A 12,741-nucleotide genomic window follows, 5' to 3' on the forward strand; every position below is an offset into this window, starting at 1 on the left:
GGAAGCTCTAACAACAGGGTGATGCCTGGAGCCACTCACGCCACTCCCGAATCTCTCGTTTCATAAAGAGCCGCAGTTTGAGGGGCAGATTGATTTATGCTGTAAGTACATTACAGCCATGTACGCCACCAGCACAGACCCAAGCAGGGTTTAAACGCTGCCTTGAAAATGTGGTAACGCCTGCAGCGCTACTGGCCAGGCTGTGAGGAAGCTTTAGAGCAGAGATAAAGTCATCTGAACGTACAAGGGCAACGCATCACCAAACCTCCTCTGCTGCAAGACACCCCAGGAACCCGTGGGTCCAGCAGAACGGGCAGCGTTACCCGCAGCTTTCCCGTCAGCAGCCGCCCCGCTGGCTGCAATGCACGGCTGCCGGCTGACCCGCACCCCGCCCGGCGGGGCTGCGGCACCCCAGCTCGGAAGGAGGCGGTTTACTCGACACCCTCCACCTTCCAGGAAAGAGACAAACAGACTCCAGCGCTCCGCAGCCCTGGCGCGGCCCCTGGGCCCTCCCTCAGCTGCCTCAGAGCGCCCGCCCGCGCCACCCCGACCTCGCCGCCGGGCGCAGCCCTCGCCCCCTCTCACAGCGCTGGGTGCCCCGCACCGGCACACAGCCCCGGGCCAGCCCTCACCCAGCGCTGGGTGCCCCGCACCGGCACACAGCCCCCGGCCCAGCCCTCACCCAGCGCTGGGTGCCCCGCCGCCCCGGGCCCGCCCCGCGATCCCCTCCCTTCCCCGCTCACCCCGCGGAGAGGGGTTGAGCCGCCGCGCTGGGCGCACGCGCGAAGGCCGGGGGGCGCGGGGCAGCCCCCGCCCCGACTGCAGCCCCAGGCGCCCCCAGGCAGCAGCAAAACCTCTCCCTGTCCCTCGCAAGCCGCATCCCAGAGCCGCACGCAGGGTCCCCGGCTGGGAAGAGCCACAGGCAGCGCCTGACGGGGGCTGGCCGGGCGCAGGACTCAAGGGGGCCCCTGGCAGCCCTCCTGCACCCGTGACAGCAGCCTCCTGGAGCTCGCACAGCGCCCGGTCTTTATTTTCTTCACCCTAACACAGCGTAGTGTTGCACCCTTTCAAAGAGTCCATTTTAGAAATTAGACCACCTCCCTACTTTTACATTTTTTTATTCAGCTCCTGCATTGAAACCAGAGCTGAAATACCAAATTAATAATCCCCATGAAATAAAAAAGCACACATACCAAGAGGTAAGAAATACCCTTTTTTTTTTTTTATTACTATTATTGTGTTTTCTCCAAAGGTTATAAATAGAAGCTCTCGTTGATTTCAACTGAGATACATGTCAGCTTTGGGGCCTTCGTTATAATCAAATAAAGGTGGTTTTTTTTTTCCAGATTGAAAGGGATAGAAAGATAGAGGTTTGGATAGAAGACTAATGCAGGCTAGGTCAATGGTATGAACCAGCAAGGGATATAAATGAAAACTTAGGTAGAGTCCCTCTCCAGAACACTTTTACACAGTTGCTCTCATAAAAGAGAGCAAGGCCTTCACAATAAAATAAAAGGCTCTCATTAAAACCCTGATAAAATAGAACAAACAAATCATTTTTTAAAGGACAGCTGTGCTCTGGGAAAAAAAAAAATCCAGAAGGAGCCTGGAGGCTTTGGCTGGAAACCACTGAATGAAGGAGCAGAGTTGACTCCTCATTTTTGGTAACTGCCATATTACAAAGCTAGTCTCCATACAGACCCAGCTAGGGAAGCATATCGAGCACTTGCACTAACACCCGAATGCTTAGAGAGTCTCGTTCCACCCCTTCCAGAAGTGTTCTACAGGCAGGGAGGGCAGCAGGGCTGCTGCCTTTTTGACTTCCATCACCTCCACCGAGAGTTATAAACAAGAACCCAAACTCAAACCACAGTTGGGAAAGGAGAGAAAGAACTCCAGAGTATGCAGGTCCCCAAAACACAGAAAATTCAAATTGACTCCTAAAGGAAGACAGTCCTCAGACATGTGCTTCCCACATCATTGCACACATTCCTCTATTCTGAGCAGCTTGATGGGAATTGAGAGTTCACACACACAAAGTGAACGCAGAGGTGATTACAGACCAGAGGAAGTCAGCACCATTCCTTTCACCCATGCTAAGTCGATTCAACCCGAATCTAGCAGACTGCTAGACAGTTTCCACTAAAAACAGAAATACTAAACCAGCAGCAACAAATTTGAGTGATCCACCAGGGGCAACGCTAGAACACTGACTTGAATTGAAGTCCTAACAAGTAATTTACACCTTCTCCTCACATCTCAAATACAGATGTGTGAAACCACACCTCAGGCAGTAAAGGCTCAATTACACAGTAGCTGTGGATCTATATCCTCCAGTCTGCCCAAGCATGCGGGCAATACTGGGAGGATGACATCTCCCAAAAAAAAGGTCTCATCTTGAAATACATGGTTCAGTCCACGTTCCAAAATTAAGACCTCTTACTGAGTAAGGAATCATTTCTTTTAGACTTGCAAAGCTTTAGAAAACACAGAAAATTTGTTTCAGTAAAAGAATTCACAGCAGTCAGCATGATAATGAGCTCCTAACCCATGCATGTTATTCCACAGGAAAGTCATGGATGCCATGGAAAATAAAAGCTTAATGGTGTTTAGAGATCAAGTTAAGTAAAGGACAAGAAAATAATAATAAAAAATATCAAAAGTTCATGGAGTCATAACATCAGAATAATAATCAAAAATGAGTATATTAAAATGGTTTTGCCCCATCTTTATGTAGAGATTATACATATTTAAAATATTTTCCAGGTAAACATATAATAAAAACATTATTCAAATAGCAATTAAGATATCCTGCATTACAAGATTGTTTTAGAAAGCTTCTTTCTTGTTATGCTATTTTCAAGTATACCAGTCAGGTGAATCAGTCAGTGGTACAAAAAGCTTCTTTTACTTTTTCTACTGCACTGTTTTCCCCACCCAGTTTCTCCTGGGCATCCGGTTCTTGTTCTGCAAGCACACAAACCCCTGCTTTACTGGATTCTTGGATTTAGAAAGGCCACTTTTTTGTAGACAAAGGGAATTGAAGGCAGTAAAGGTCCCACGTCCAGCCACTTACTGGCTCAGTCAGAATCATCATCACAACCATCACTGCCTTCGAGATCGCTGCTGTTCTGTAAAGTAAAATGGAAAACTGTTTTTCAGTATTTCATTTACATCTAGAGACTGACCTAAATCAAAGACATTCACTTTAAAATTCTCCAAAAGAATAAGAAAATGGGGCTAGATCCCAACTTCATGTTTTAGACCCATCTATTGTAACAAACTTCTGTGATGGTAAATGACACTTCTCATAACAAAAAACTGCACATTGGATTACACTCACCAGCAGAAGAAATTTCTTCTCACTTATATTTACAACTGCATGATTGCAACCTGCAGTATGTGGGAAAATTCAAAGTGGGATAATAGCATGAAATGCTGATGTTTAAAATAAATGTGGGTGAGACAAGTTAACAGGTGCTTTTTTCATGCAAATCCCTCAAAAGCTCATTTTGTTACACTGTCTAAAGCCAGGTTTGAGAATTTTGTTTGTCTGCTGCACAGAATGTATGTCCACACTGTATCAGAGATATAAGGGCTCACTAATATTTGTTTAAAAATGAAGTCAGTTGTACAAAGTAGTATTAGGGAAATACTACCAATGTTATCAACTTACAAGGAAATTGAAGTCTGAGTTCTTAACTGGGAGCCACTCCTTCAGGAGTAAGTCAATACAGTATGATAAATTTGGAGCGTTTACATAACTTTTTGAAGCAAGTATTTTGACTGCTATGATTGGCATCAAAGGATTTTATGAAGAAAGGCTAACATGACAATATGCCTGTAGTTACTCCTTTTTTTCCCTCACCACCACTTGCTGAAAACATATAAACCTCCAAATCCCATGAATTTAACATTGACAATTTAATATCCTACTACAAAACAAATCCTGAGAGACTTAGACAGTTGCCTTCATAACAGCAAGCACAGCTCATTGAAGTGCAAACAGCCTGCAAAATCTCAAAGGAACCTGTCATATCATCCCTTATTTATCCTTCTCCAGACAGCTTATGCTAACTGTGATGCCAAAACTGTTGTTGGTCGAGTTTATCTAAAGCAAGCAGACCTGCCTCCTGCTAGCAATACATCCGTGATTTCGAACCTATCAGCAGTGAGTCCTGTCAACGCTATCACCAAGACCCCTGAGCCAGGTAAGGACTCTCTGCACCACATGGTCTCTTTGGGTCCCATTTAACCAAACTAATGTGGCATTTGTCATAACCTCCTGTCACAAATGTCCTCATACAGCACTGTACTTCAGAAAAACAATTACCACAAGTACAAAAATAACCCTGAGAAATTTCTGGTATCTTGCTTGTACTATTCAACAAGGCCATAAATTTTATTTTATATGTTGAAACTCTGTCTCAAACAAAAAATGGCAGAGACAGGATTAAACCTAACATTCTTCAGAGCAGGATCATTATCTACACAAAACATAGCTAATTTTAAGGATTCCATTAAGTGAAAAAAGGTCATTATTTTCTTCTGAGTTGCATCACACAGAAGTTTTAGCCCTGCCCATCATTTGTCCTTCAAGGAGTAGACAGCCCTCTGACCAAGAAAATTTGAATTACATACAGAACCGTTAGGTATCTTTAGGTCACCAAGTCCAACCCCCCACTCAAGCAGGGCTTGCTTCAAAGTTACATTGGGTTGATCGGGGACTTGTCCAACCAAACACTGTATTTTAGGTCACTCCAGTGGTTGTCAATTCAAAGAAATACTCTGTGAGTTTGACTCAAGCTTCCTCATGTGGTTTCCAACCTACTTCTAGGCATGCCCCAGACATCTTTCCACTCTCTTCTTGTGAGGCTGTTCTACATCTCAACCACAGGAAGAAAAAAATAATCTTTAACTTAAACTGTAAATTTATTTTGGTTAAAAATGTATTCCTCACCTTTGTTTTATTGCAACTTACAGCTGACAATAGTTCCTGTTGTCAGAAATCAGATTCTGCAATATCCCATTTTAACCAGTAGGAGTTCTTCTGATGACCCATTTTGAGCTCATGGCAGATTTACTTTAAAAAAATGGTCCTAAATTTCCCCCTCCCCCCCCCCCCCTCCCCGATTCCAAACCTTATCTAGTGAACAGGGCATTACACAAAATGAGAATTAGCCCAAAATCAGAGAATACAAAGAACCAGCAGTTATTTAAAGGGAAATTGTCAACCTAAAACCTAGTCTCTCAAACAGCTTCACAATAGCAAAGGACAGTAATGTGTCCACAATTTTTATTGCTGGTGTATGATTCTGCAAATTGCCCTGTGCTTGAAAGCATTCCTTCCCCCCTCCTTCAACTGCCCCATGCAAAACCCTGCAAAAATAACACTTTGTATTGTTCATTCCACTACCAAGCGTACAGAGATGGAAAAGATAATACACATTTCATGCTCCAGATGAGTGTCATCTTCCATGGCACATTCATGGAAAACAAAAGTGTTACTAAATTAAGAGCCACTTCAACTTGACAGCTTCCATTCGATAAAATAATGGCTTCAATCATTACCTTTGAATTTTTGTTGTTAGCTTGCATCCCAACAGCAGAAGAGTTGAAGTCATGAATGGAGAGGGTGTTCAGCCAGTTTGCCATGGATTTCTCCTCCCTTTCTGTGTTGATAATGGTGGGATAGATATACTGCTCCTTGAAAACAGCAATCTTCTCCTCCTCCTCTGTCCACTCCAGTGGCTCATGCAGCCCATCATTTCCAAAACGTCTGTTGTATTTTTCAAAGTGTACTCTTTCCAAAACCAGCCCGAGTCCTGGGGCTTTGGGGACATCTACTTTCTCCTCTCCCCAGCTGCGCTCTATGACAGACTCAGCAGCATAACCTTTCACAATAGCTATCACGAGCCCAATCATCTTCCTTATTTGGTGCATCATGAAACTCTGACCTTTCACTTTGATCACTGCAAATTCTACACTCTCCCTCACAAACGGCTCTCCACAGTACATCTCCATTATGTACCGCTTGGCACTGGGGTCCCTGGGTCCCTTCTGAGACGTGAAGTTGTGGAAGTTGTGTGTCCCTTTATAGCACGCAAGCAGTTTATTGACTTTTTCAAGGGTCTCTCTGTCCAGTCGATAAACCTCTTCTTGCACATCATGGTCTTTATGGGCAAAGGCAAATGTTGGCAGCATGTAAGAGTAGGTTCTGGCATCACATTTGTTCTTGGAGTTGAATCCCCCAGTGACTCTCTTCAGACCTTGTTTTAAAAGTGACATTAGGTTTTTGAATCAGTAGGTTACAACTCGATTGTGATCTTGCTCCTACCAACAAGAATTTTTTTTAAATACAACACAATCAAAAGATATTTTATAGGACCCTAATTTCAAACTAACAGAAACATACAGATTTACAACTGAACTGCTTATGAGTAAAATTATAATGGTAACGGGGAGACCTTCTTCAGGAGAAAGCTCCTCTTTGAAAACATTTTCTCTGCCTATTCCAGTATCCTTACCCAGAATTCTGATGTGAGAAGGAAGATGGTTATTGATCTTTTCTAAGATGTCATCTATTAGCCTGACCTTTAGCGACACAATCTGTCCAGCTGCAGACACACCCTATAAAAACCATAAAACACACAAACACATAATTATGTACCTTGGAAACTCTGGGATAGCACTTGCTGAAGAAGTAAGTTTATTCCTTTTTCTCACTGGTCATTTCAGGCTGAAGCGAGGCAAAGGCAAGGCCACAGGCAGAAATCCAAGTCAGAGTACTCCTGGAAGACCTGCTGGTGCTGTACAGCCATACAGCACCTTAGCAGTCTTAGACAGCAGAAGACTGCGCTCCCTTCCATGACATCTCGCTGTATTTAACTGCTATTAAGTAAAGCACCAACTAAAAAGAAACTACTTATACATAGGATCAGCCATGAACTCCAGTTCAGACTTAGAACCCCACTGTGGCAGGCTTAAAAACAACTAAAATGCAGCTAAACTCTCAAGCACTGCATCAACCAGGCAACAAGGAGGAGCAGCAGCACCAGGCTGGGAAGCTGAAGCAGACGAATGTGACAGAAACACAAAGTTTAGGTGTGAAGCACCAGCTTTACAAACACTATCAATAGCCCAGACTTTCTAAATATTTGCTTGTACTTAAGTTTAGCAGGGGATGAGAGAAGTTTCAAGCAGTGTTCACTGTGAATAGTATTTGCTGTGGGATCTCACTCTAAACAACACTTTACCAGTAGCACTGACAGGGGTCCACCAGAGTTGATGAGAGCACAGGCCCTAACCAGCATACCTTATCTGTTCGAGCACACCGCTGAAAAGACATTTTCTTCATATCTTCCCCATGGTCTTCTGGGATGCAGCCTGACTGAACAAGGGCAGATACTAAGTCATCCTCAATTGTCTTGAACTGTGAAGATCCCACGTTTCTCTAAAAGAGGATATATAGTAAAAGTGAGAAATAGAACAAATAGTAATAACTGGGTAACTGAAGATGATAACTGAAAAATTTTGTTAACCAAACACTGTTGTGAAATTCTTTTAAGTTGGCCCTTTGCAGCCCTAAAAGCACTGCCATTCTCTAGCAAACTACACTTTACCAGAGAGTGTTCATAAAACTTCTACATAATGATTTACCTTTTACTGTTATTAGAAGTAAAGGATCATTTCTAATTTCAGTGTGCAATACTTCTGCAATGGAGTTTTTTTGCCAATTCCTTCAACTGCATGGAACAGCACCAAGGAAATACTGTTCCAGTGCTGCTCCGAACCTACCCTCTGCAAATTCTGCTTCTAGAAATTAGATTGGGTTCTTTTGCTCAGTTCACCTGAGGTGTTGTATAACACAGATTATGGTTTTCTACAATGACTGCTGCACTCAACTCACAAATGAACTATAACAGAAATGCACAACTCCACTTGTGCATAAGGCTGCAAAGCACACGTCCTCAACACACACCATTCAATTACCAGAGCAGTAAAACTGATGGGCACTTTCACGGATGCACCCACAAGCACAAGGTTTACTGCTATTGAACATATCTAATTTGTTGCATAAGCATGAAAGACTCCCTTCCCTGTCTGTGTGCAGTCTTATCAATTATCCCGTGGAGCTTTTAAGGAACACCTCAAGAGTGTGTATGGAGCTTGCAGTACACTGAGAGGAGCAGCAGATGGAGCAAAATCATCCTCTTGCTGCCAGCACTGTGTGCCACCAGACCATCCCTGCACAGGCAGGACTGGGGCTGGGGCACTGCTCGAATGCTGGTGCTGTAACAAAGCACCATACCTTTTCTTCCACGTGCAAACACAGAAATCTTGCAACAGTCTCCCTGTTTCTAAACTGCTACAAGCCACCCCATTAGAATGCATCAGAAAAAGGAGAATTTAGAATGTCTTCAAGCACAGATAATCTTTAGAAGTACAAGAGATGACAGCATAGATGCAAACTTGTTTCATTCAAATATGCAGCTCAGTTCTCTGGAATCTGCACACAGTGAGACAGCTTGAGGTCTAGCCTAAAAGAAACTCAGCCCAACTGCTTTGAAATGCAAAGCTTCAGCCAGAAGCTGGAGCACTGGTCAGAAGGGGATTACCAGACAGCACTTCAGGTTTCAACCAGGGTGCCTGTGCTTTCAGGCTCCTCAAGGGCCTTATCTGCAGCAGTTTTTGGAAGATCTTAGGCTGATGGTCTATACTAAAGGCAGACTCACTAGAATCACCAAATATCAGAGATGTACCACTGACTTTTTTTATTCAAGTTACTACCAAGCCATTTGAATCCAGGCATGCACTGTTCCTACCCCAGCTTTTCAAGCTGCAACTGCTTCCCTACTCAGTCGCTACGACTACAGCTATAAACCTAACAGACTTCAAAAAAAAGCCAGCCACGTTGTTTTGCCAAACCACATACTTGCATCCCATGGTAGCCTTTCCCCGAATATGCCATCAACAACACAATCTTCCTTTTCGGTGACTTTTTATTCTGATCCTCTGCATCCTCCTCATCCGCATCCCTCTTCAACCTTTTATTTTGATGTCCATTTTCCTCTAGCCTTTCAACTACCTCTCTGCTGCTGTTCAGTCTCTTCGTCTGGCTGGCAACCGCTGTTCTCAAATCCTCAGCCATTGTTAGAACCTGCAAGGGACAGAAGAGCAGAAAGGGCTCAGCAAGAAACTGCGGCAGAAAATGACAGATCCGTCCCCCCGGAGGAGCAGGGGGGGCACCCAGGGCTGTTTAACAAGCTGGAGGCAGGAAGGGCGCCCACCCCCTGCTCCTTTCTCGGCCATGTCACCTGCTCTAAGGCTGCCGCCATTCCCTGAGGGAGAAGGGAAGCAGGGCCTGCACAGCCCGGCCCCCATGCAGCCCTGAGCCCGCAGCTCGGCCTCCCCCACCTGCCCAACGCGAGCGGCCCGGCCCGGCGGGTACACACGCTGCGCAGCCGGCGCCAGGGCCCGCCGCACGCCGCGCTCCCCGGGGCGGAGAGGCCGCAGCTCACGGCCCTCAGCCCCCACCGCAGCATCGTCCCCGAGCGCGGGCCACGCCGGGCGGTTCCGCCGGGCGGTTCCACCGGGCGGGAGAGGCCCGAGGCCGCGGACGCCGCCCTCAGCCCCAGCCCGGCGCGCGCCTCCCGCCGCCACTTACGCGGGCGCTGCGGAGCGACGCCACCGCGCGGCGGCGGCGCGAGAGAACCACGTGACGCCCTACGGCGGCCGCGCGGGGACACGGCGCGCGCGGGGCGGGGCGGGGCGGGGCGGGGCGGGGCGGGGCTGAGGGGAGCGGCGCGGGCCGGCCCAGCCCAGGCGGGGCCCTGCTGGCCCAGGCGGGGCCCTGCTCCGGGCCTCCGGGAGCCGAGCCTGGGCAACCTCCTGCCTGGAGAACATCCTCCCTCGGGGCCTCAGAAGGGCCACGGGCGGGGCGGCGCGGTCGTATAACGGCAAGACCACAGCCCGGCCCTGTTGGCTCTGTCCTCACAGCAAGCCTGGTCCTTCCCGGAGCGTCTGGGCAGACAGCAAATCTTTCTCTGAGTTTTAGAAAGGGATGGCAAGGTGATCCGAGGTTTGCTCAGGGATTTCCAGCCTGAAGGGCAGGCGCTGGAGCCTGCTGTGTTTGCAGGAACACAGTGTAGGGCCATTCCCCTGCTCAGTCCCACCTGCCACGCATGGGCCTTCGGGATCCAACACCTGCAAAAAGCCTGTCAAATCATTACATCAAGTAAGAGCAGGGAAAAGGGCAAACTAATGAATACATTCCTGTGCTAAATACTAGATATTGAAGTAAACCAGTCCATTTTTCCCTTACAAAGCCACCTGGAGAAACTAGCACTACCGACAGCATTGCAGTCACAGTGAGACGAGGACAACTGGGAGGACATTCTTTACATGACACACAGGTCTGTCATTAAAAGCTTATGGTTCCCTTCCCAGAGGGATGTAACGTTCGTCCCTGTCCCCGAGCTTTCCACGCATCTTTTGCTCATGCCAGTGTCAAGCACAGGCACCTGCAGTTCCGTTTTCCCATCAGGTTTTCCTCCAGCCGGCTTTCTCAAGCAATCATTATGCTCTTGTCTTCTGCAACAACTTTTATCTGCAGGGATGCACTTAATGGGAAAGCTGAGTACAATAGGCACCCTTATCAGGCAACAGCATGTACCTCCCAAAAAGCCAAATGCACCTGGAAATTGTTTTGTTATGCTACGAGCTTCAGTGCTTTATAGGGCAGAGCTACCCAGAGAGGATGTGGGTTCCCTGGCACACTGTGAGATTAGTGTAAGAGAGCTCCATTTATTCATTCAGATGGAAAATGGAAGGGTTGACGTTTCCAAGCAGGCCAGATTATCAAACACAGGCTTGTTATTTCTGCTAATAAGGGGAAGAAATGCAGCACGTCCTTTTTCGAACTGACACTTCTGAGTTATTTCAGTAGTGGGATGGGGCAAGAGGAAGATTTATCACACGGTCCCAGCTGCACTTTGTTTAGAGAAGTGATAAAAGATCTCCTGTCAGAGTGCAGCGCTGCTGCCAAGGGAAACGGGAATACAGATTTCTCTGTTGCTTCAACCAGGGCGTCTGAATCCTTTTTTGCCTCATTTCCTTAGGAAGTGGAGCTTATGCAACCACGCTGCCTGTCTGTCCACCACCACTGCTTCCTCCTCCCTCCCTGTCGTGATTTCTGAATTTGGCTCATTTCAGCTAAATTTGAGAGAGGGAAGAAGGCCCCAGCTAATTTGGAAAAACAGTGGTGGGACAGGAGAAAGATTTACATGGGTATCCCATGAGGGAAAAAGTTTTGGTATCCCAGGCCCTTACCCATTCCACAAGCAGCAAAGGAGCTTCAAAACAGGCAGCACAAGCTCTGCTCTCAAGCTGCCATGGCACATACTGCCTCTTTCTTTTTAATTTATCTATTTTATCTTTAAACAGGTAGCTACTAAAGGCAAGGAGAAATTAAAGGGACTTGCCAGAGTTGCCACTGTCCGTCAGTTCTGTGGGAGTCAGCACGGGGAAGGCAGACCCTCGGTGATGTGTATCTCAAGTGAAAAGGCAGCAGAGACACGGCTGCAGTTTCTGGCGTGGAGCAGAAGGTCCAATTGCAGATCGCTGCGTGGGGTCTGCGAAGCCAGCGCACTTGCTTGGATTTGATTTGCAACGCACAGCGAGCACCTAACATCTTCGGGAATTAAATTAACAAAGGGTGTCATTCCTCTCACAGGCATAGCCAGGATTAAATGGGAATGGGTGCAAACAGTTCACAAAGTTCCCTGTTGTTTATGTGAGGAGCAGAACACTTCACACGTGTTTAATAGGACTGATAAAATTGAAGTCCATTGAATGGTACATCTGCTCAGCCTTAAGTGAGAGTGCTGCCATCAAGTTTACTCAGCAGTGAAATCAGCCTCGTAAAAACTTTCTAGGTACAACAGCACCCGGGCACTCGTGGACAACTGTCAAGCAGCTCGCCGGCACGGGGAGCAAACCAGCTGCAGGACGGGGGTTCGGGCACGGTCACGTTCTGGGGCATATTAATTCTATTTTCGCAATGACTGCGGTGTCAGTCCTCGCTCCAACTCGGTTTCTCAGAGCGCTCCCAGGGGGGCCCTTCCCAACGCCTCTGGGGCGGTTTCTTGCGGCACCCCCCGCCCCAGGGTCCCACTGCTCGCCAAGGCTGCGGCCCCGGGGCCGGGGGGGCCGGTCAGCGGGGGCCGGGCCGGGGCTGGGGACGCGGCGGCCCGGCTGCCTGCAGGGGGGGCTCTGGCAGCACCGGCCGCCCCCGCCGGGCCCTCCCTCGTCTGGCTCCTCCTCTCTGCGTGCCCCGGGAGCACAGCCCCGGCTCCCCCGCCCGGGCACTCCGGACACGCAGCTCAGCCGCTGCCCGGGGCCGCTCCTTGCACCCCGGGGACGCTTTGGTTCCCCGCCGGGCGGCAGAGCGGCGCCGGGGCCCCAGGCGATGCTCGGCCCGGCTGCAGCTGGGCTTCCCCTCCCCGAGCAGCCTATTCCCGCCGTGCTGGGGCAACCTGACCCCAGCAGCTTCCTCATCTCCCTCCCCGAGACCTGCTTTGAAAAAGGACTTATTTATTTCAAGAGCATTTGCTTTAAATTTTCAGAGAAATAGAATTTATTTTAAATCAATTTAAAAAAAAAAAAAAAAAGCTCTGTAGAAACATTGTGTTTTGAAGGACATTTTCTTCAAATTGTTTTCTGTTAAAGGGAAGAAAAAAC

The 12,741-nt window shown here is 47.8% G+C and overlaps 1 protein-coding gene across 4 annotated transcripts; it reads right to left on the reverse strand.

Annotated features, from left to right (window-relative positions):
- Positions 1-1,200: 1,200 nt before the first annotated feature.
- PUS1 (pseudouridine synthase 1) lies at positions 1,201-9,697 on the reverse strand. Of its 4 annotated transcripts, none has more exons than XM_074887284.1 (6): positions 9,668-9,697; positions 8,936-9,160; positions 7,316-7,453; positions 6,528-6,630; positions 5,572-6,269; positions 1,201-3,131 (listed from the first exon to the last, which is right to left on the reverse strand). In XM_074887284.1, exons 2-6 carry the CDS (start codon positions 9,149-9,151, stop codon positions 3,081-3,083), a joined length of 1,206 nt encoding a protein of 401 aa, XP_074743385.1. In that variant the 5' UTR covers positions 9,152-9,160; positions 9,668-9,697; the 3' UTR covers positions 1,201-3,080. The 4 variants fall into 4 exon arrangements, with proteins under 4 accessions (XP_074743385.1, XP_074743383.1, XP_074743386.1 ...); XM_074887282.1 differs by lacking the exon at positions 9,668-9,697 and adding an exon at positions 9,456-9,632; XM_074887285.1 differs by lacking the exon at positions 9,668-9,697 and adding an exon at positions 9,418-9,550.
- Between the last annotated feature and the right edge of the window lie 3,044 nt (positions 9,698-12,741).

Source organism: Strix uralensis, chromosome 17 (assembly GCF_047716275.1).
Source record: "Strix uralensis isolate ZFMK-TIS-50842 chromosome 17, bStrUra1, whole genome shotgun sequence".
In the NCBI taxonomy this organism is placed as follows: Eukaryota; Metazoa; Chordata; class Aves; order Strigiformes; family Strigidae; genus Strix; species Strix uralensis.